The sequence below is a fragment of the Erpetoichthys calabaricus genome, chromosome 1 (genome assembly GCF_900747795.2).
Source record: "Erpetoichthys calabaricus chromosome 1, fErpCal1.3, whole genome shotgun sequence".
NCBI classification, from domain to species: Eukaryota; Metazoa; Chordata; class Cladistia; order Polypteriformes; family Polypteridae; genus Erpetoichthys; species Erpetoichthys calabaricus.
Window position 1 is genome coordinate 143,001,939 of NC_041394.2, and position 24,379 is coordinate 143,026,317.

General features: G+C 37.3%; 1 protein-coding gene across 2 annotated transcripts in view; it reads right to left on the reverse strand.

Annotated features, from left to right (window-relative positions):
* Positions 1 to 325: 325 nt before the first annotated feature.
* LOC114655484 (uncharacterized) overlaps positions 326 to 24,379 on the reverse strand; it is a 40,684-nt gene continuing 16,630 nt past the window's right edge. For both annotated transcript variants that reach the window (XM_028806525.2, XM_051923453.1), the window contains exons 4-8: positions 14,152 to 14,229; positions 13,210 to 13,638; positions 11,815 to 12,243; positions 10,313 to 10,738; positions 326 to 1,290 (exon numbers count right to left, since the gene is read on the reverse strand). In XM_028806525.2, coding sequence (XP_028662358.2) covers positions 848 to 1,290; positions 10,313 to 10,738; positions 11,815 to 12,243; positions 13,210 to 13,638; positions 14,152 to 14,229 — 1,805 coding nt within the window. In that variant the 3' untranslated portion in view covers positions 326 to 847. The remainder of the gene's footprint in view (positions 1,291 to 10,312; positions 10,739 to 11,814; positions 12,244 to 13,209; positions 13,639 to 14,151; positions 14,230 to 24,379) is intronic.

A 24,379-nucleotide genomic window follows, 5' to 3' on the forward strand; every position in this document is an offset into this window, starting at 1 on the left:
TATATATATATATATATATATATATATATATACACACACACACACAAATACATACATATACATACATACACACACAGTATGTGCACATAAACACACCGACTTTACTTGTTCCCTGATTAAGATTTGTCTCTCCTGTGATACCGACACGACAACTGCAAATGCTGAACAAAATTCAGTAGCACAGACTGAAGACTAACTAACTGACATGTGCTATAAAATGCTATAAAAAAGTAAGCTCTCCAATTAATTGATTCAATGGATAGTGATGGCTCTGTTGTGACTGTTAATTGATGTGGATAGACATACTGTATTTAAAAGACCAGGCTTAAAGAATGAAAAAAGGCACATCTTTATTTCCAGTAAATTAAGCAAGCAATATATTGGTTGCATTTGTTACAATAAATGAAAAGAACGCCCTTACATTTGAAGTCTAACCTTAATAAAACGTTTTACTTTTCTTAGACTTTCAGTAAAACTGAACATGAATACTTTCAAACCTGCAACAACTAACAAACAGTCTCCTGAAATACTTCACACTTTCTGAGTCTACTTTAAGCATAAAAATTCCTGCTTCTTGCTCATTCTTCCTTACCCCCTTACATTAACATAAAAGTTCTTTCCCTGCTACCTGCCAAGCTGCATTTCTATATTTCTGTTGTGAGCTTTTTTACTTTTCACTTCCTAGTTGCACTGAAGCTAAAAAGCACTGTTCTGCAATCAGGGGATTATTTTCTAATCAAGAGCATTTGCAAAGTTGCTTGCCTTTTTCTTTAGGAAGAAAACAGAGGGGTCAACTGCAGATCCTTAAAACTGCATTATGTTTTGGTACTTTGGTATTTTTTGCTTTTTAAAATGCACCTCCGCTACTGACAAAAAATTTGCAGAAGGTGTCTGGAGTATCTTTAACTGCTTCAATGTTCTGCTCCCCATAACGAGAAAACCTACTAAGCATTCTGCCATTTTCAGCTGTGAAAATGACTTTTTCATCTTCAAAGGAAGACTGAAACTCACAGGATGCATCGGGTTCAGACTTAGCGGCTTCGATAAAATCAAGACCATCCCACTGGATTCTGCTGAGGTACATTCCTCTCTTGTCCTGCAGCAGGATCTTGCCCTTTTCAGTTGCTTTGACTCTGAACTTGCACCAATCATCATCATAAGCGTCAGCTGCCTTAATTCGGTAGATTCCAGAGCCTATGCATGTGCTACGCCAGAACATACCATTGTCTGTTCTGAAAATGACCCATTCCTCTGCATTTAAATACTTCTTCAAAGGATCTAGGGTGGTCTCTGGAATTGAAAAAAGAGAAACAACTCATTAATATCATTCATTTTGCCTCTGTTGCATCTACTTTTAGGCTATCATATAGCATAAAACATTTGTCTGGAATCCACTGCTGCATGGCAGAGTATTTTTTCCTTGTAGTCCTATAAAAACATTTTGAACAAAAACAGAAAACTGGCATATAGTTGTATGTTCCAAACAACCAAACGAGTCCTACATGACAGAAAAATTAACATATAATAAATTCAGTCATTGTTGCAGGTTATGGTTATATCTTGCACACACCCCACATAAAAAAAAATATTACACACTGTTTAAATTCTTTTGATAAGCAAACTCATTCTGAAATTATCCTAATTATATCTGGAAGCAATTCTGCTATTCCCTTTCATATATTTGTTATTAATGAAATATGTGTAAGTATTACTTGGTCTCAACATCTCAAACTTTGACAAAAATTGGAATAACACTCCTCGGAGCTAATACAACTGGGTATTGTACATTGCCAAAACTTTTTTTTTTTTTTTCAATCTTCTTGGTTCTGTTACTTTAACTTTGTTTAAATGAATGAGCTATTTGTATGCATATAACACAAGATGGACATCAGATGGTGATTGAGAACATTTAACAGACATTTTCTGCTACCCCTAAAATTGTAATGGTACTTTGCAGTTTCTGCATTTCCACAGATGGTGCACCACTAATGTTAGCAATACAGATATTCCAATATAAACTTCTCTGGCTATGTTTAACCTAAGCATATGAGACAGGTATTTACCTTTTTGGGGTGGGTGGGAGATCTATGGAAATGTAAGTGCATTTTATTTATACTTGTATAATAAAATATATCACTCATATATTTCCATAAGTGCTACTATGGTGATATATAGTGCTGTAGAAATTCTAAAACTTCTCTGTCCTTATTTATTTGAGTGCTTAGGTTCACTTTGCTTTTTTACAAGCCTAAGTAGAGACAAACAACTTGATATCAATATCAGTAAGCCAACACTGTACAAACTAGGCCAATCTTTCCCCTCCTGGACCCTTATGTATAATGCTGTGCATAGAATTCACATTAAAACATGGATTATGGACAAAACTAGAAATGCGCATACACACATAAATATTCAGATATATGAAACTGCGTAAACAAAGTTCTACAAACTTTCCCTTTATAAACCCCAATCAACATGAATTTTAATGTACATGCATGCACCTACAGCCCCACCCCAACTCCTCCCGGAATTATGCTTGTTTGTATATGCAAATCAATATAAATTGCCATTTCCGTTCAATGTTTTGTTAAAAGACAATGGCAAAAGCATGTGTGAAAAGAAGAATTTCAGCAAATGTGAAATGGAGGCAAGGAAAAATGTACTATTTGGTGGCTTAAGCAGTGGTATAAGCAACAAAATGGAAATTGACAGAGTGGCAAAGGCACTCAAAAGTTAAAGTTCAGAAAGTTGCACAGTGCCCGAATTAAAAAAGAAGTGGGCAGATATCAAAGTCGACATGAAAAGGTGAGTTGCAGCCCATTGTCTGTGTGTCATACAGAAGCTTATTAAGGCCACAGAGAAGAAAAAAATAGGGATCCAGCGAAGGAAAAAAAGGCCTATGTCAGGATTAAAGTCAAAATCATGTCATTTATTTGTCATTAAAGTAGAACATTGCAAACTTCATTTTAAAATTGATGATTAATCCAGTAGAGTTTCTCAAGCCCCATCGAAACTAGCATGTTAAATGCTTCGTATTCTAAATGTTCCACGACCCAGTCGTTAATCGCTACATGCTTCTTGAACAGTCTTTCGCTTACGCCGACAGGAGCGTGCAGGCAGTGGTTGCCACACAAAATACATTACATTCATGATATTAAAGCTCTCTGAACATTTTTGAATACTAAGATGTACAGTATACTTGATATTTTCATGATGAAATGCATTAAAGCATGTATTAAATATGTGGGGGCACGGTCCAGTCCCAGCAAGCATCCTGCGTGAGACAGGAACAATCCCAGGATGAGGTGCTAGCTCAACACAAGGTGAATACGAGCACATACACTAGCAGCATCAATTTCGCAACACCAAATCCCCCATCCTGCATGCTGTTGGAAGGAAAACGAAGCATGCTGAGGAAACCCACCAGGAAAACATTCAGACTCTGGGACATTCTGGAACATCTGGGATGTGACCCCCTTACTGTATGGCAGCAATGCTTCCACCATGCCACCGTGCCCTACCATGTTTAATTATTAACAGTATACATTTTTTAAATGAGGTTAACAATTTATCTGTAAAAAGTAATACATATTTTAATGCATTTCACCATAAAAATGATATCATGTATACATGTATTCTAACAGCACACAGCTCCAACACATAGCTCTTGGAAATCTAGATCGCCATAGAAGCTAGTTACCATTTGTAAATATGTGCTCTCTTCTAATTTTTGTATTTGCGATGTCTTCTAACAACCCTAAAGCAGCCATGGTAGTTGGAATAGTTTTGCCATTCCATGCACTATTATATTGTTACACACTGATTACAATCAAGTTCCTTAAATTTGTAAATAGTATGCAAATAATTCTGGTGTATTAAAGTCCGCGTCATGGATTACAATATGAAAAAGAAAGGGAAACCACACAGAAACAGTTGACGCTGGGTGCCACATGTTTACAAAACCGAGCAGAAACGTGCATATACATGGTCTGAGGCCGCTGTGAAAATCTGTATAGCTTTATCCCAAGTTTAATTTTTATACATCTCGAGGTAATTGTGGAAACAGGCATTTTTGTGGATACAAACTGTTTATATATGAGGCACCTGGTGTCTGTTTTTCTGTAGCACACATACGTTTATTAGAACAAAAATGTTTTTACCTATTATTTTTGACTCACCTTGACCCAAAACATTTTTGATGGCACCTTGTACTCTGGACCATATTTGTGTGGATATTAGGATTTTTTAGGTAAAATGCGGATATTCTGTGAATAAACCTGTGTAAACAAGACTGTATTACAAAGCTAAGGGGAAAAGGTAGCATTACTTTGGATTATGTGTATTTGTATGTACTAGAATATGATTTTAACAGGCAATGGTCTACTGGTCAGCAAGCTCACGATAATGAATTGATGACTCATAGGATAACAACAGAAAAAGGATATTGGGCTGCATACAAATAAGATTAAAAATCTAAAAGCAAATGCTAAAAGAGGGTTATACAGTAACTATTAGATTGTATATGTTTACGATCAGATAAATTAACCAGTGTGTGCATGCCTGTAAGATAAGAAATAGGTACTTGGGGTCCTGCCTTTGCCATATTATCATATTTAACTAAAGTAGTTTCACCGACAAGTAAGACCACCACTGGAAACCATCAGTTGTCCAATTTCGGCTGAGGCAACGATTGCTAAATCTAGCCAAGACAAAGATTGCAGCAACCAAAGCCAAAAGCCAATTAGCCACCTCACAGGAAGGTTGCTTTATGACTCTGATGTGAATCTTTCAGTTTGTATGTCTATTTAATGTTTGGGTGTATGCCTGGTTTCTATGCAAATAAACATAACTTTAGATTGAAATAAAGTTTTGGTATTATCTCACTGAAACTACCTTGTTGTTTATTGACACTAGCAATCACTGAAGTGTTGGAAGTTCTAGAGGATGAGGGACTGAGAAACTTACTCAGATTCTGTAGGATCCTAATACAGTTTAACAATAGAATCCCTGAAGCCTACGAAAAAACTCGCAATCCTGGCCAACGTTAAATTCCTTCGCACTTCTCCATCAGCGCCTTTTGTTTTGTAAATGTGTCTATCAGCAAAAGCAGCCTGCTATCTCACAATCCCTAACGCAGCACAAGTCGCAGAGAACATTCTCAGAGCTAACGTTTCTTTATCTGGGTGTGAGGTGCCTGGAATTGTAGAGGGTAATTAATATATTGTCATTTGGAATACATATATTGCATGTGTGTTCCGTGTCTACAATGATCTATGTAAATGTAGGATGGCAGGAGTTGTTGAACACAACTAAAAAAGAAACGTTTTTCATAATCTTATAGAATACGCTATCGTGGCGGTTCGTTTGTCTGTCCAGGATTTTAAATCACCTGTATCTTGCAAACCGTTTGACCTATTGACCTGAAATTTGGTACACATTTACTACGTGACATCTACTATGTGCTTTCGGGACGATGATTGACCTCCAAGGTTATTCCTCTTTTTGGTTTTTATTTTATTGTATTGTAGAATTAACTATCTGCAGCGGGTGGCTGTGTGGCGCATGTGTATGGCCGCCGTTCTCATTCCCTACCACCTTCGCCGTCACTTCCCCTACCTCTTCATATCCGAAATCATTCTTGAGGCAGATTGAAGACTTGAGAGCCAGCTTAAGTGAAAAATTAAAGAAAACGTACTAAGTAACTGCAACACAATCAGTTTTAATGCGAAAAGTTGCAGATGAAAGAAGAGAAGAAGCGGGCCACTAGGGTGGAGAAAAGAAGAGCTACTCAGGAAGCAGCAAGTGCATCAACCGATGAGCAAATGAATGCTAAACGTACAGAGAAAGAGTCTGAAAATTAGGAATGCTCAAGTCAAGTGTATTCACTGCACGTTACCATGCAGTACGCCATTACTGGTTTAGTAATTGACAAAATGTAGACACGAAGTGTATAATGTGTGAAGACTTAAGTCCAAATATCAAATAAACAATTTCACAAATGGTACAAGTATAGCAAAAGAAGTGCACTTTTATTCAAGAATATAACTGTAGAAAAATAAATTGGGTTAGGGTAAGATGCTGACACAACTGCTTGGGTGGTGCAGTGGTAAGAACTGCTGACTCATAATCAAGAGGTTGCTGGTTTGATTCCAGGAGTGCACATTTTAAGTAGTGAGCTGCTCTTATTGTTACTATTATACAATAAAAACACATTTGATTTGAGTCTGTAACAGCTGGTGTAAACACAGGAAGCTCTGTAGTCTAGTTGTGACTTTATGCTTTAGGAAGATAAGTAAATAAATATAGGTAAACATTCAATGTGGCTTTTATATACAGTATGCAACATATACATGTTTTTCATATAAAGACCATCACAAAACATAATCACAAGCAGAACTCTGCACGATACCTTGGCGAGCTCTGTAAGCCCTGATGTTTCGTTGAAGGACATGTGTGGGGCAGACTGACTGGCAGGATGACGCCCAACCTCTTGCTGCATCCAAACGGTGCCATCTTTCACCTTTACGCCTGGTGCAGCTGCATTGTTCTTGCAGTCATATGAAAAAGTTTGGGAACCCCTCTCAGCCTGCATAATAATTTACTTTCAACAAAAAAGATAACAGTGGTATGTCTTTCATTTCCTAGGAACATCTGAGTATTGGGGTGTTTTCCGAACAAAGACTTTTAGTGAAGCAGTATTTAGTTATATGAAATTAAATAAAAATGTGAAAAACTGGCTGTGCAAAAATTTGGGTACTCTTGTAATTTTGCTGATTCGAATGCATGTAACTGCTCAATACTGATTACTTGCAACACCAAATTGATTGGATTAGCTCATTAAGCCTTGAACTTCATAGACAGGTGTGTCCAATCATGAGAGAAGGTATTTAAGATGGTCAATTGCAAGTTGTGCTTCCCTTTGACTCTCCTCTGAAGAGTGGCAGCATGGGATCCTCAAAGCAACTCTCAAAAGATCTGAAAACAAAGATTGTTCAGTATCATGGTTTAGGGGAAGGCTACAAAAAGCTATCTCAGAGGTTTAAACTCTCAGTTTCAACTGTAAGGATTGTAATCAGGAAATGGAAGACCACAGGCACAGTTGATGTTTAACCCAGGTCCGGCAGGCCAAGAAAAATACATGAACGGCATACACTGCCTGGCCAAAAAAAAAGTCGCCACCTGGATTTAACTAATCAAATAGGTATGAGCCTCCTATTGGATAATTACTGCATGGGTGATTATCTTTCAGCTGGCAACAAGTTATTTAACCCCAACTGGTGCAAGGAGTTGCTTCTCATTTCTTAAACAACCATGTCGAAAGACGCATCTCGTGGTCGTGGAAAAGATGTTAGTCTGTTTGAGAACGGTCAAATCATTGGCATGCATCAAGCAGAGAAAACATCTAAGGAGATTGCAGAAACTACTAAAATTGGGTTAAGAACTGTCTAACGCATTATTAAAAACTGGAAGGATAGTGGGGACCCATCGTCTTCGAGGAAGAAATGTGGCCGGAAAAAAAATCCTGAATGATCGTGTTCGGCGATCACTTAAACGTTTGGTGAAATCAAATCGAAGAAAAACAACAGTAGAACTCAGGTCTATGTGTAATAGTGAAAGTAAGAGCACAATGCGAAGGGAACTCAAGGGATTGGGACTGAACAGCTGTGTAGCCGTAACAAAACCAGTAATCAGTGAGGCAAACTGGAAAAAAAGGCTTCAATTTGCTAGGGAGCATAAAGATTGGACTCTGGAGCAATGGAAGAAGGTCATGTGGTCTGATGAGTCCAGATTTACCCTGTTCCAGAGTGATGGGCACATCAGGGCAAGAAGAGAGCCAGATGAAGTGATGCAGACTCTACCATCATCAATGCAAGATCTTGGTGAAAAATTAATGCAACACTGGATGGAACTAAATCTTGTCACATTGCAGAAGCTTATTGAAACAATGCCACAGCGAATGCGTGTCGTAATCAAAGCTAAAGGCGGTTCAATGAAATATTAGAGTGCGTGACCTTTTTTTTGGTGGCGACTTTTTTTTTTTGGCCAGGCAGTATATATGCAGGATTGTCAGAATGGTTACAGACAACCCACAGATCACCTCCGAAGACCTGCAAGAACATCTTGCTGCAGATGGTGTATCTGTACATTGTTCTACAATTCAGCGCAATTTGCACAAAGAACATTTGTATGGCAGGGTGATGAGAAAGCCCTTTCTGCACTCATGCCACAGAGTTACTTGTTGTATGCAAATGCTCATTTAGACAAGCCAGATTCATTTTGGAACAAAGTGCTTTGGATTGATGAGACAAAAATTGAGTTATTTGGTCATAACAAAAAGTGCTTTGCATGGCGGAAGAACACCGCATTCCAAGAAAAACACCTGCTACTTACTGTCAAATTTGGTTGAGGTTCCATCATGCTGTGGGGCTGTGTTGCTAGTTCAGGGTCTGGGGCCCTTATTAAAGTCGAGGGTTGAATGAATTCAACCCAATATCAACAAATTCTTCATGATAATGTTCAAGCATCAGTCACAAAGTTGAAGTTATGCAGGGGTTAGATATTCCAACAAAACAATGACCCCAAACACAGTTCGAAATCTACAAAGGCATTCATGCAGTGGGAGAAGTAAAATGTTCTGGAATGGCCGTCACAGTCCCCTGTGTACCCTCTACAATTCCATCGAAAAATCTATGGGATGATTTGAAGCTGGCTGTCCATCAAATTTAACTGGAGAGATTTTGTATGGAAGAATGGTCAAAAATACCTCCATCCAGAATCCAGACACTCAAAGGCTATATAGGAGGCTTCCAGAGGCTGTTATATTTGCAAAAGGAGGCTCAACTAAGTATTGATGCAATATCTCTGTTGGGGTGCCCAAATTTATGCACCAGTTTAATTTTGTTATGATGCATATTGCATATTTTCTGTTAATCCAATAAACTTAATGTCACTGCTGAAATAGTACTGGTTTTCCATAAGGCATGTCATATATTAAAAGGATGTTTTTACTTTGAAAGCTCAGCTAATGATAAAAATCCAAAGAATTAAGAGGGGTTCCCAAACTTTTTCATATGACTGTATATGAGAGTGGACGTTTCTTGCAAGGAGGGCTTCTGTTCTCTTTCTCCAATGCAGAACCCTCATCTGAGTTCATCTCTGTTATAGCATGTCTTTATTTGAAAACAGCAGTGTGATTAAATGTGACAGAGAATAAAACTGAATTTAAAAAAAAAAAACGCTAACCTTTACAAGTACCACAAATTTATTGTAGAATAGTAACAATAACAGCAGCTCACAACTCAAAATGGTATTTCTGGAGAGTGCTTGGATTTGATCCCGAGACCTCTTGATTATGAGTCAGCAGTTCTTACCACTGTGCCACCCAAGTGGTCATATCAGCGTTGTACCCTAAACCCGATTTCTTTTTTTTCAGTTATATTCCTGAATAAATACGCACTTGTTTGGTTATACTTGCACCTTTTGTGAAAGTGTTTATCTGATATTTGGACTTCAGTCTTCACACATTATACACTCCATGTAAAAATTGTGTTAGTACTATAACATAAAAAACGTTTCTATTTTAGGTATTTGTTCAACATTTCTTGCGTTTCTCGCATTTCCTGTCATCCTACATTTACATAGATCATTGTAGACACAGAACACACACAAAATGCATATGTTCCAAATAACGATATATTATTTACCCTATGCAACTCTAGGCACCTCACACACAGATTAACAAGACTGGAGCCCGAAGAACTTTTTGCCCAAGTTGAGCTACAGTGGAGGGGGGATGGCATTGCAGTCTGCATGCTGCTTGTGCTGATCGACATGTTTGCAAAACAAAAGACGCTGATGGAGAGGTGAGAAGGAATTTAAGGTGGCCCAGGATTACAAGTTTTTTCGTAGGCTTCAGGGATTCTACAGTTAAGTGGATCAATAATATAACAAACTGTGCTTATTCAGGTTAAATCTTTTAGGTGATAGCGTATAGGGAGCAGACGGTGGCCTCTGATCTCTGCAAGAGTAGGCTGTTTGCCTTTGTTAAGGTATATAGTGTAAAATCCTTTCACGGTAGCAAGGACCTGTTAGGTTTATCCTTCGCAGTGAGGGAAACTGCGAGCAAGATTGGTCTTATCTATTGTCAAGCTACTCAGATGTTCAGCCCTTGCAGTGGTGGAAAAAAGGACTGACCCCAGCAGTCTGCAACCTGTTATTGCTAAGGTACTCAGAGGTCCAATGTTAAACCCGTTCAGGGGTGAAAAACTGAGAACAAAGAAGCTTTCATAACTTTCACCTTTATTAGACATACCTCCGGTGCTGATTAAAAATTTGCAGTAGGCATCGGGAGTTTCCTTAGCTGCTTCTATGTTCTGCTCTCCATAACGGCACATTCTGGTTAGAATCCTGCCATTTTCCGCTGTGAAGAACATTTTCTCACCAACAGAAGAAATTTGAAATTCACAGAACACATCTGGCTCAGGCTTAATAGCTTCAACAAAGTCAACATCGCCCCATCGAATTCTGCTGAGGTATACACCACGCTTGTCTTGCAGCATGATCTTGCCATTTTTACTTCTTGTCACTTTAAACTTGCACCAATCATTATCATAGCTATCAACAGCCTTAATTCTGTAGGTCCCACCACACTTAGTGCTGCACCAGAACATGCCATTGTCTGTTGCAAAAGATACCCACTTTTCTTCACAAATGTAATCTTCCAAAAGACTCAAACTATCTGCAAAAAAGAATAAAAGAGTATTTTATTGATCCTTGATTGGAAATTAATTTGCTCCAGCAGAAACAATGCATAAAAAAGTACAGAAAACTACTGACTATTATATAAATGCAAATAGCAGAACCACTGAACTGAACCAACAGAATAATATAAATAAGATAATATGGTTCTTGTACCAATGAATATACTGTAATTATTTAGAATCAAACCACATTAAAATTCATGTTAAGAATCTTAAGAGAAAAAAATGTATTTATTAAGGTGCACCCTTACCAATGTTTCACAGGTAACAATTAATGGTGATAAATCTGCTTTGTACTGTTTAGGTTAAAAAAGCATAACCATCAAGTAAATATTGTAATCAGTCACCCAACCATTTTCTGGAAAGTTCTAAATGTTTAATACTGCAAACCAAAATCTTATTTCAGTACACCGTTCATAAGACAGTACAATCACAGCAAATTTATTTAACCTCATGGCCTACAATAAATGTTGCACTTAAAAAGTATAGAAGATATGTATCAGTAGGGGTGGGGGTTGATTTGTTTTCAATCCAATTTTTGTAAAAATTTCTATTTGTATGGAATGTTGTGCGATTTCAATAAAATCAAAAAAGATATGTATCAGTAAAATACATTGTGGTGCTCATTTGATTTCACAATTATTTTTAATATTCATAGAATGCTTTTATTTTTTTTGTTTCCTTGTGCATTTTAAGCTTAATCATTTGCATACATTTATTCATCATCAGTATTTTTTGGTAGTGACGCTAATGAAGCACTTTGTTGTTAGGTTGAGTTCCTTAATAGGTGCAATACAAAGACTGATAAATATAAAAGCACACTAATATTTTTACTGATTACAATGCAGACAAAGACTGACTAATCAGTGTGCAGGAAATGGATGGTGGAGTATTTAATGGCTTTTTTCCACACTTCCAAGGAAATCAATTAAAACACATGGCTCTGACCTCTCTAGGATGTTTCCAAAAATCTATAATGTGTTCATGCAAAGTTTTACTTTTTCAGGTTTATAAAGAAGCAACAGAATTGTATCATTCTGCATTTAGATAGTACCTTCACTGACCGTGACCTGGCAGAAGACATCTGGAGTATCTTTTGCTGCTTCAATGATCTGTTGTCCATAACGACAAACTCTGCTTAACATTCTGCCATTCTCAGCTTGGAAAAGGAGCTTCTCATTCTCAAAGGAGACGCTGAATTCACAAAATACATCTGGTTCAGGTTTAGCAGCTTCAATAAAGTCAATATCACCTCTTCGAATTCTGCTAAGGTAAACTCCTCGTTTATCTTGCATCAAGATTGCACCATTTACTCTTGAAACTTTAAACTTGCACCACTCTTCGTCGAAGATGTCAACTGCTTGAATCTCACAGATATCACCATCAGGTTTGCTGCACCAAAATAAGCCATTGTCTGTTGTAAAAGTTACCCATTTATCTTTGTTGATGTATTTTTCCAAACTACCAATGGCAGCAAGTGGGGCTGTAAATTAAACACATAATATAATCAATATAGTTCTTTCTGTACAGTAATGCAATTTTTTTCTATCATTTTTAATTAATTACCGTCATTTACAAAAACCCAAGAAGTTACAAATTATTATTTTGGGAGAAGTGGATAACTTAAATACATTAGACCCGATTTATTGATATAGTGAATCACCTTGTCATTCATTGCCATTATACTGTACAAACTTGTACCTAGACAAAAACACAAACAATGCTACCGCTGGAATGAACAGACTCATTATCTGTTATAAGCAATATTAACCCACTGTTTAAAGTTGTACACTTTCCTTTAAATGTCCTACATTGGTTATTTCTTGCAAATGGGAAGGTCAAGAGGCAAGACAACCCTCTGTTCATAAAATGCCTGTGTTATGGCAATGAAGTATTAACCTTTTCATAGTTAATTCCAGTCTCACATCGTGCTATATACCCAAACATTCTATTTGCCTTCTTAATGGCTTCTGAACACTGTCTGGAAGTTGATAGTGTAGAATCCACTATGACTCCTAAATCCTTCTCTTAAGGTGTTCTTTCAATTTTTAGTCCTCCCATTGTGTATTCAGACCTAACATTTTTACTTCCTACATGTAATACTTTACATTTACTGACATTACATTTCATCTCCCATAAATCTGCCTAAGCCTGTATGCTGTCCAAGTCCTTCTGTAATGATTTAATGGATTCGACCTATCTTGGTATCATCTGCACACTTAATCAGCTTGTTACTTATATTCCTATCCAAATCATTTATACCACTGAAGCCATTGAAAGCATATACTTTTAACAGTAAAAAGCACAGTAACCAATTCTTTTCATTGGGAATATTATCTTAAAATGTAACTGATTTAAGTTGTTTCAGAGCAATATTTTTCTGAAAATAAATTAAATAAAACCTACACTGGGCGCTTATAAATTTAATGTGTTATTTTCATGGTTTTACCTTCACTGCTGACTGTTAACTTGCAGAAGACATCTGAAACATCTTTATCCGCTTTTATTGGGTGGCCGCCACAACGGTAAAACAAGCTCAGCATCCTGTCATTTTCTGCTTTGAAGAGTATCATTCTGCCTTCGTATGAGACTTGAAATTCACAGGATGTGTCAAGTTCACGTTTAGTGGCTTGAATTTCTCCAATGCCATCACTTCCATGGAGGCTTAAGTATACACCCCTTTTGTCCTGAAGTAGTATCTTGCCATTGTTTGCCTTTGAAACCTTGAATTTGCACCATTCTTCATCATAGGTATCTACAGCCTGGAGTCTGTAAATGCCACCACTATGAACCTTACTGCACCAGAATGTACCTTCAATTGTTCTGAAAGTTGCCCACTGGTCACTGTCAATGTATCTTTCCAGGGAAGTTTGACTGTCTGCAGAGGGTGAAAAAAAGAAGAAAATGCATGAACTTATTTTAAAGATTTGTTCACTAGAACTAGTATATTAGGCTGCCTATAACAAAGATGGAAAAAGTGAAATATTAAAATAACAGTACTGTTTGTTTTTAAAACTGGCACCATGTGGAATCACCATTCTGGCTTTGAATCCTATGCCTAGGGGCTCACTCCACATCTGTTTGGGTTTTTATCCAGGTAATCCAATTTTCTTTCATTTCAATGACATGTGTTATGTTACCTGGTGATTCTAAATTGGTCATGGGTGCATAAGTGGGACGTGGGACTGGCACCCTGACCCTTTTACCTGGTAATACAGGGGTAGGCCCTGACATTCAACAACCCTGAATTGGATAAAGCATAGTTGTAAATGTTATGTCAGAACTGTAGTGTCATTCAAATGTCTTATGCCATTTTATGCCATTTTTTACCAAGGCTACAGGTTCAAGCCTATAAATATAACATTTACAAACAATACTGCATTGAACTTACCCTCAGGTGTTCTGAAGTTTTCTGAATCCTCTAACTCATCGTAGCAATCTATAGGACTCCAACAATCCCCAGAGGCTTCTAAAAAAAGTAAATAAATAGAAATCTTCTTAACATAGACATAATGACCTGCTTAGTTTTTGCAAAGAGAGCTTCACTAAAAGAATATAGTCATGACACATTACATGAGATTACCTGTAAAGCCACTGTAAACTTAAAAATTATTTTTAAAATTTAAAACAGTATATTAATCAGGACTGTCAAAGACTCATGACCAATGTTCCCTCTAAGGAGTAGCATATAGTGAGCAAAAAACATTGTTTATCAGCAACATTTTGTTTAAGCCAAAAATTTATGAGCGCCAACTCCGACGGTTGGAGTGAGCGATCGTGCGGGAAGTATGAGCGACGCTCTGAATTCGTGTGAGCGATCGCTCACGCGCTTAGCTTAGAGGGAACATTGCTCATGACAATATCTTATACCATGTAAGCTCTGTTACCTTATTTAACTTTGTTTTGCAGTGAGATATTAAAATGTATGTGCAGTACAAATAGAAGAACTAAGTAGTAAACTGAAAGAAAATTTATACAAAACATTAAAAATATGAAGATAGGCAGTGAGCTCAAAATAAGTGGTACTGAAAATGCTGAAGTCAGGGAAAGGTGCTGGGGACAGATTTATAAAACTTGTGTATGCCCAAATAGAGGCCTGAAATGTGCATAAGTAAATTTACATGAAAAAGTCAGGATTTTTAAAAGAAAACTTGACAGGAAAATCTGTGCATATTTATGGAAGTTCTGACCCATGTGTATGTAACATTTCAGAGAAACTGGGAAATTACAACATCCTTGATAAAGTAGGGAAAAGCAGCCAAACCAGCCAAATAATGACTCACATGCATAATAATTCATATTATTGAGCTGTTATTATAATGTGTGTTGATGTGACAAACATATTAAACATTAAAAGTGATAAATATGATGTAGAGACTCTATTGTAGTTGCCTTTTTTTAACAGGACCAATTCTGCGTATTTGCACTGAAGAACTTTTTTGTTTTTTGTCAATTTATTGTATATAGTCTGTATGATGTCAGGATTAAAAAACAATGGTATCACTTGTCAATAGTTCATTAAGTAAAAACAGAGCTGTGATTGTCTGTGCACAGAAAACTATATCTCCTGTCCTAATGCCCATTCGTAGCCTAATGGCTTGTTTAAAAAAAGTATACAAATGGCTATATACAAAGGAAATGAGCTTTTAGTGGCTGGCAGGAATTTTTTTTACCCATGATGATGACTGGCTTATGTTCAGATTTAGGCTTCCAAAACCAATTCTCTTAGAACTATGTGCTGAATTGAGCCTAGCATTAGAAAGACCAGCTGTCCAAAAATCGGGCTATACCTGTTCATATCCAGGTTTTAAAAATGGTTGGCTTTCTTATAACAGACACTACCAGAGATAACTGGCCGACAGGTCAAGAATATCTCAGCCAGACTATACCTTTATTATGTGCTGGAAGCCATAAACTGATTGAAGAGGCACTACATTCAGTTTCTATATTGTGAGGTGATACAATTCAAGATAAAAAGGCAATTTGCAGCAATGTCTTATTTTCCTTACGTAATCGGTACAATTGACTACACTCATACTGCAAAAAGAAGACCTAGCGAGAATAAAGCTGCTTTTGTTAAACACAAGCTGTGACATTCCTTTAATGTACAAATCATCTGTGATTCCAAAACAAGACTGGGATTATGCAGCATAAGGCATCTTCAATTATAGATGCCATTTGCAGTTCTAAATCACAAAGCATAGATGTGCATTTTCCTCCTTTCATTGTGCTCACACTTTGCTGGAGACATGTGATCTGCTTCTTCATCTGAGATCAGATCTTTTTTTTTCAAGGTGTGGTGCAGCTGGTAGATCTCAAGACAATCGAAGCAGTGGTAACATGTTGCCATTCAATATATTTGTGCTTGTTGGAGACACGTGCACTTAGGCCAGCAAATAAAAGGATCTTTGCATGCGTCTACTTTAGAGACAGGAATATCTATCTCACATTCTTCAGAGTTTTTGCCTTTATCCTCACTTCTCTGTTGCTGACACTGTCTCACCTTACAGGTAAATCTTTTCATTATATATATGTATGAGGTTCATTAGCATGGTCCACAAATGGTTGTTTCAGGGTGGCAAGATGCATTCACATATGCACATTTACAAGATGATTTTATTTAAAAAGGGAAAATTGTGTACAAATGTGCATATGCCAGATCTTACAAATCTGTGTTTTTTTTTTTTACCGTAAGCATTTTCCCATTTTCCTAGTGATTGCATATTTTCACACTCAAATCCATGCAGTTTTATAAATGAGACCCATTCAGTGGAATTGTTAAGAGTTAGGGTTAGGTTAGGATTGGAGACATTTTGCCAAGAAGACAGTGCACTGGCACAAAGACTCAAGTAAACTCATACTTAAGGCTCTTGCAACACACTCCATTTCATCACTAAATTCCTAAATGTACATCTAAACACTCCAAAATGTACCTGTAAATAGCTATTATGTTCATGGAATACATATTTTTTTTACAAAAATAAAGAAAATTCTGAAAGATCTTTAATATAAGATAATTATTATCATTGCAAAATTTAAAACATATTTTACTTTTTTTAAAAGAAAATCTTTGATTCCAAACTAAAAATAAGCTAAAATATAAATCTTAATTTAATAGAGCATCCAAAATACATATAATTTATTTAAGTTAAGGTACTAATAAAAAAAATTTAAAAATCATATACGACAAGGATGTGAGGGTTAGTGGTGGGGTCCCGAGGAGTGTCTGTTTAACCTCAAGGACCCAAACACAATTTTTAATATTAGGGATGGGATATTAAGATTAGGATTAGTGCCTAGGACAGTGAGGTTAAGGTTAGGAAAAGGGTAGGAGAAGGACAGTCTAACACACATAGGGTTAAGCTTAGAAAAAAAAAAAAAAGAGTGTAAAAGTTAGGTGCCCCACTTAATCTTCGAAAGCCAAGACGACAGTAATGCCTGAGCTAACTTCAGGGTTAACGCGAATTGATTGTTTGGATTTCTATTTATCGTAATTACAGAATTTGGAAGGATATTCAACAAATGAGAGATGTAAATATACCAAATCAATGAAATGCCTTCAGTGTCTTCGGATGCTGAATTCCAGGTAAGTGTGCTACATAATGATCGGCATTTGGAAAACATTGCTTTAATCATCTGACCAGAGGAACAAAATTTCAGGTCCATTCCTCTGGAAGCAGAACATCAAGCATACCAACCAAAGTAATAACTTTTGAATAGGCAGTTGAGGGTCAAATTGATCTAAAAGAAAAAAAAAAAAAAAAAAAAAAAAAAGAAGCCAAATTGGAGACCAAAAAGTCTTGAACTATCTCAACCTCCACACCCCTAGGTAAACAAACATCCAAAGAGCTTAAGTTCACATCCGCCAATACAACACATGGTTCTGTAAACATAGGGCACCACTCACAAGATCTTTTGAGAAATATTAATGTTCTTTTTAATTTTAGTTTTAGAGAAAGTATCAGCTTTGGCGACACCTACTGAACCAGTTTCAGGGTATACAGTAATCCCTCGCTACTTCGCGGTTCACTTTTCGCGGATTCACGACTTCGCGGGTTTTTAAATACAAGTGATTGCCCGCCTATCGCGGAAGTTATGTTCCAGACCCATCAGCAACAGGAGAAAATCCGTGATATAGAAAGACCATATAAATAAACATTTTTTTAGTTTAAGCCTTAAAATACCCATCCCACATGCTTTAAACACATGTAAACTTATAAAACACACTTTGTTAACACATATGATATGTGGATGTCGGGCTAAGGATATGAGTAACATCTCACTATTATAAAACATTTTAACTTCACGCAAGACAAGACAGTGAGACAGGAAAATAGGTGATGTACACCTAAAAGCCTGATTGTACAGGCTTTTAAATTATTGACACGCAGAGCGACAAGCAGCACAAAGCCAGCACAAAGTCCACTTCTCCTTAGCGTTCATTCAGCTCCCCACCCCCTTGACAATGCGAAGTGGCAGTAGCCTATTGCGCTTCCCAGGGGGGGGGGGGGGGGTTGGGGGGGGTTGAGCGAAGGTGCGTTCAGCTCTCACACACCCACACACACACACACACACTCCTCGAGCAGAGCGACAAGCAGGCATTTTGGCAGAAGCAGCACAAAGTCCATTTCTGCTCAGCGTGAGTTCAGCTGCCCCCCTTCACAAAGTGAGTGCAGACACATTGACGTCTGATCGCTGCGTGCAGTGTGCAGTGTTGGTCTGAGGTGTTTAAGAATGTAGAAAGTGTTTAAGAGCATAGGAAGTGTTTATAAGTGTGTGGGAAAGGTTAACAAGAGAGTGAGAAAGGTTTATAAGAGTGTGGGAAGGGTTTATAAAGCCTTAAAATATGTATAAATAATAAAATAAATATAGGTCGCTACTTCGCGGATTTCACCTATCGCGGGGGGGGGCTCTGGAATGTAACCCCCGCGATAGGTGAGGGATTACTGTACTCCACTCATTATTTTACAACCCTTGTTTTTTTAAATTTTTTGTTGTCTTTTGTGATTTTTGTAAGGGAGCGTATGAGATTTCAGAATCTGTTGAAGAAAAATTACCTTTATTAATTCTATCATAACCAGGATTGTCATCGGCAGATGGACCTAAGGACTGCACAATATGTAGTTCTGGAGTCGGAGGCTGTGAAAGAGTCAAGATAGGTACCTGTTCGGGATTGGGGAACAAGGTCTGTAACCTTGGGTTAGGGTTAGAATTAGACCTGAACAACATGATTTTGACTGAAGTGAGAACTTCTAATGATTGGAAAAGATGTGTGCTCATTCCAGCATTCACAAACATGTGTGATTCAATGGAATGTAATGGAGGAAAGAATTAAATATCAACTGAAAGTTAGCAATTTAGTTTCATACCTAGAAAAAAAAACTGTTGTCAAGAAAATGCAGTAGAAGCATCGGGCGAAGGGTAAAAAAGCTACGTCAAGCATTCGTAGATCTGGAGAATCTGACATGCTGCTGCAAGAAGTAACGAGGTGGGCACTGAGAAACTTGTGTCACGTATAACTAGAGTCTGTGGTGATGTCAATGTACGGATAAACACAAACAAGGGTAACAACAGTCTTATGGTTAAGATAGGGTTGCACCATGTATTCATTCTGAGTTCACTGCTGTTTGAGATACAAGTGTTAGCCAGGAATGTACACAAAGTATTGCTACTGACGTTTGTGTATGCTGGTTGTACCAAATTAAAAAAGTGAAGTGAAATTGAAGGGAAAGATACCGGAACTGAAAGCCTGCTCGGAAGCAAAAGTCTTCAAGATAAAAGCAGCAAAAACAAGGTAGAAGCTGATATATGGCTGTGTTATGCATGGTAGATAGGTTGGGAGAAACTCAATCCAATACTTGGTTTAATGAAAGCAGGTAAACAAAAGATGTAGCGGTGGAACAAGTTATTTGCATGCAGCATGTGACAATTTTTGTAGAATGGTTATGAATAGGATTTACAATGCTGACATAGTAAGTGTAACTGTAAATATCAGCAATGGAATGTTTTTGGACTAGGTAGTGAAGTTTTGCTACTTAGGAGAAATGTTGGGTGGCGACAGCGGTGCAGACACAGCAATGATAGAAAAGTTGAGACATGCATAGGACATAAAGAATAACAATGACATTTAAAGGGCCCCTATGGCACTTAATTGTAAATGTTATTAAAGTTGAGTGAGGAGTATATGCTCTATGGGATTAAGATTTGGCTGTTGAAAGTTAAACATGAAGCAAAGCTGGAAAGATCAGAGATTAGAATAGGTTAGACTAAATTAGGACAGGACAGGACAGACCAATTTCACTTCTGAATAATGATGTTAAGATACTCTCCAAAGTCCTAGCTAGAAGGATGGAGAAAGTGCTGCCTTCAGTAATATCGCAAGATCAAACTGGACTTATTAAAGGCCGACAGTTTCCAATCTTCGACACCTGTTTAATATATTCACCGGCAAAGTCAAATACCCCAGAGATATTATTATCGCTGGATGCAGAAAAAGCATTTGATATGATTGAATGGAACTATCTTTTCACTACATTGGAGAAATTTGGGTTTGGCCTGAACATTTGTGCATGGATCAAACTACTGTATACCAATCCAGAAGCTTCAGTTTGTATTAACAACATTTGTTCAAACTACTTTAAACTAGAACTTGGTATCAGACAAGGATGCCCCTTGTCACCACTGCTATTTGCAATCACCATTGAACCACTGGCAGTTCACTGTCGAAATGCTTATCAGATAAAGGGGATTATCAGAGAAGGACTTGAACAGAAAATTTCTCTATATGCAGAGGATATGATACTGTATATATCAGACCCACAAAATAATGTGCCTGCAGTCTTAACAGCACTTACAGAATTTCAAAAAATATCTGGTCTCAGAATTAATTTGAATAAAAATGTGCTCTTTCCAGTGAATTCTCAAGCATACAATATTGGATTGGACACCTTCCCTTTTTTCATTGCAGATCAGTTTAAATACCTAAGGGTAAATATCACAAGTAAACATAAAGCTCTTTATCAACAAAATTTCACTGTCTATGGAAAAAATTAAGCAAGTCTTGCATAGATGGTCAACCCTTCATCTCACTCTAGCTGAAAGAATTAACATTGTTAAGATGAATATCCTTCCTAAGCTTCTCTTTTTATTTTTTTACATTTTTTTTTTATTATTCCAATATACATCAATAAATAATTTTTTAAGCAATTAGATTCAACCATAACCTCATTTATTTGGAACTTAAAACATCCACGTATCCAAAGAGCAACCCTACAAAGACCTAAGGCAGAAGGTGGCATGGCTCTACCTAACTTTCAGTTTTATTACTGGGCAGCAAACATACAAGCTATAAAACCCTTGACACAAAATCGATGAACATACACAGGCTTGGTCCGCAATAGAAATAAAATCCTACAGTACTTTGTGCCCCAATAAATGCAAGTTATTGCCAATATACTAATAACCCAATTGTGTTTCACTCACTCAGAATATGGAACCAATGTAGAAAGCATTTTAAGATGGAGAATCTTTTATCCGTGGCACCTCTGCATGAGAACCACCTTTTTCAACCCTCACAAACATATACAGTTTTTAATATCTGGAAAACATTTGGGATTAAAATTGCTTAGAGATCTTTATATAGACAACATCTTTGCATCCTATGAACAATTACATTCCAAATTTAATTTTCCAGCAACACATTTCTTTCACTATCTTCAAATTAGAAAACTATGTTAAACAGAACCTGCCCCATTTTCCTCATCTCGCACCTTCCTCTATGCTGCAAAAAATATTACCCAGTTTCAAGGACTCGGACAGCATTTCTGCAATATATAAAATTATTTTACAGTCCCTCCCTTTCAAAGATCCAAGAGAACAATGGGAAAAAGATCTCTCACTCAACATATCAGAAAAGGAGTGGAAGGGAGCAATGCAGAGAATTCACTTAAGCTCCATATGCGCAAAGCATACAATTACTCAACTCAAAATTATATATCGAGTACATCTGTCTCGCTTAAAACTGTCTAAAATGTTTCCAGGGCAAGTTCCAACCTGTGAACGCTGCAATCAAGTTCCAGCCTCACTAGGTCACAGGTTTTGTGCCTGCACCAAATTAACATCATTCCGGACAAACATTTTTAAGTGCCTTTCAGACAGCCTTGGTATCACAATCCCTCCTAACCCATTAACAAGTGTGTTTGGTGTTCTTCGAGATGGGCTTAAAGTGGAGAAGGACAAACAAACTGTGATTGCCTTCACTACACTATTGGCATGCAGACTTATTTTGCTAAACCAGAAGAATCCTAACTCTCCTCTTTTAAGTCAGTGGGTAACTGATGTTGTATACTATTTGAAATTGGAAAAAAATCAAATTCTCAGTTAGAGGATTTGTGCAGATTTTTTTCAAAACCTGGCAGGATTTAATCAATAATATTTTAGAATAAGCTCTTAAAAGCATTGAGGAAGTAGATTCTCTTCCCATTTCTTTTACTTCTCCATTTACTTTTATCTGCCTATTAAACTCATCAATTTATTTTTACTAGCTTTAAGTTTTACTCCGTTGGCCATGCTCTCTTTCTCAGGGGTGGGGGTTGATTTGTTTTCAATCCTATTTTTTGTAAAAATTGACTATTTGTATGGAATGATGACAATAAAATCAATAACATTTATATAAAAAAAAGAACAGGATAGACTCAGATACAGAGATGAATGTGTTGAGCATCACAGTGTAAGAGGAAGACAAATGTCAAGTTAAGAGCAACATTTGGGTTGGATGTGAGAGGTGTAATGCTGAACATAAACAAAATAATTGGTGGAAGAGATGCACCAACTCGCTTTGTGAATCTCCCCCACATTTTTGAATGGGTTTTGTTTCACAATCCTCTCCAGGGTGCAGTTATCCCTATTGCTTGTACACTTTTTTCTACCACATCTTGTCCTTCCCTTTGCCTCTCTATTAATGTGCTTGGACACAGAGCTCTGTGAACAGCCAGCCTCTTTAGCAATGACCTTTTGTGTCTTGCCCTCCTTGTGCAAGGTGCCAATGGTCATCTTTTGGACAAATGTCAAGTCAGCAGTCTTCCCCATGATTGTGTAGCCTACAGAACTAGACTGAGAGACCATTTAAAGGCTTTTGCAGGTGTTTTGAGTTAATTAGCTGATTAGAGTGTGGCACCAGGTGTCTTCAATATTGAACCTTTTCACAATATTCTAATTTTCCAAGATACTGAATTTGGGACTTTCATTAGTTGTCAGTTATAATCATCAACATTAAAAGAAAAACATTTGAAATACATCAGTCTGTGTGTAATTAATGAATCTAATATACAAGTTTCACTTTTTGAATGGAATTACTGAAATAAATCAACTTTGTCATGATATTCTAATTTTATGACCAGCACCTGTAGTTTCTCAAATCACATCGTAAGTAAAGTAGCATGTTAAATGCTTTGTTTTGTATGTGCTCTTCTATGTGCTCTGTGTGTGTGAATCACTACGTGCTTCTTAAAGTGGCTTTCTCTACCTCCGACAGGACACAGAATCCATTACATTCATGATATTACAGCTCTCTGAATAACTAAAATACTGAGATGTATATGTGGTATCATTTTCATGATGACAGGAGTTAAAGCACGTTATTAAACATTGGAACACCAGGTGGCACAGTGATTGTGCGCAACCTTCGATGAAATAATTTATTGCAGCAGTACTCAGAAGCGGCTCTAGTCTCGTGGCGGCCCTGGGTAGAAAGAATCGGTGGCTCCTTCGCCCGCCAATGTCAATATTGTATCTTATGCACAGCGGATGGCCACGTCCGTTGCGAACACTGCATAGCCGCCTCATGCTCATGACACAAGCGTTTAACTTTTGCCGAAATATGCCACTGTGTTTTTAGCTGTGTCGTTATTTTCTCTTTCTGTTTTATATTCAATATATATTGGTGTGGCGGCCCTGTGCAGGTGCCCAGTTTGCACATGCCTAAGGTCGCCCTTGCAGTATTACCTCCAATTCCTGTCCTTTTTCTTTCTTCAAGTAACCGATCGCCACACAATCAGCTCTGTAATGGACGTTAAGCCATCTGTAAGCTTATAACGGCGATTCTTCAAAACCTTTAAGGAACATTGAAATATCTTCCTAGTACATGTTTAATTATTCTATCCTTCACGCCAGTCCCAGTGAAGCATACAGGGCGCAGCAGGAACAATCTGTGAGCGGAGCGCCAGATCCTTGCTAGCGTAGCAACACTGTGTCCTTTAATTATTAACAATACAGATTATTTAAATGAAGTTAAAGTTTCATCTGTATAATATAATAAAAATATTTTGCTGCATTTCATCTTAAAAATGATATCGTCATCATATGTAAATATGCGCTTTATAAAGTGGCTCAGGTTGTGCAATATTATAACTGTATCGCAAGTTTACAGTGAGGCGATTGTACTTAAGGTACAAACAGTTCTACCAGGAGCAGCTGATGGACTGATTGAGTGCGTTTAGAGCTCTTGGGATGAAACTGTTTCAGAACCACGAGGTCCGTACAGGAAACATTCCAAGTGTTTACCGTGTAAGAAGCAGTTCAAATAGGAAGAATGGCTGAGGCAGCGTGTGCTTGATGCTGTA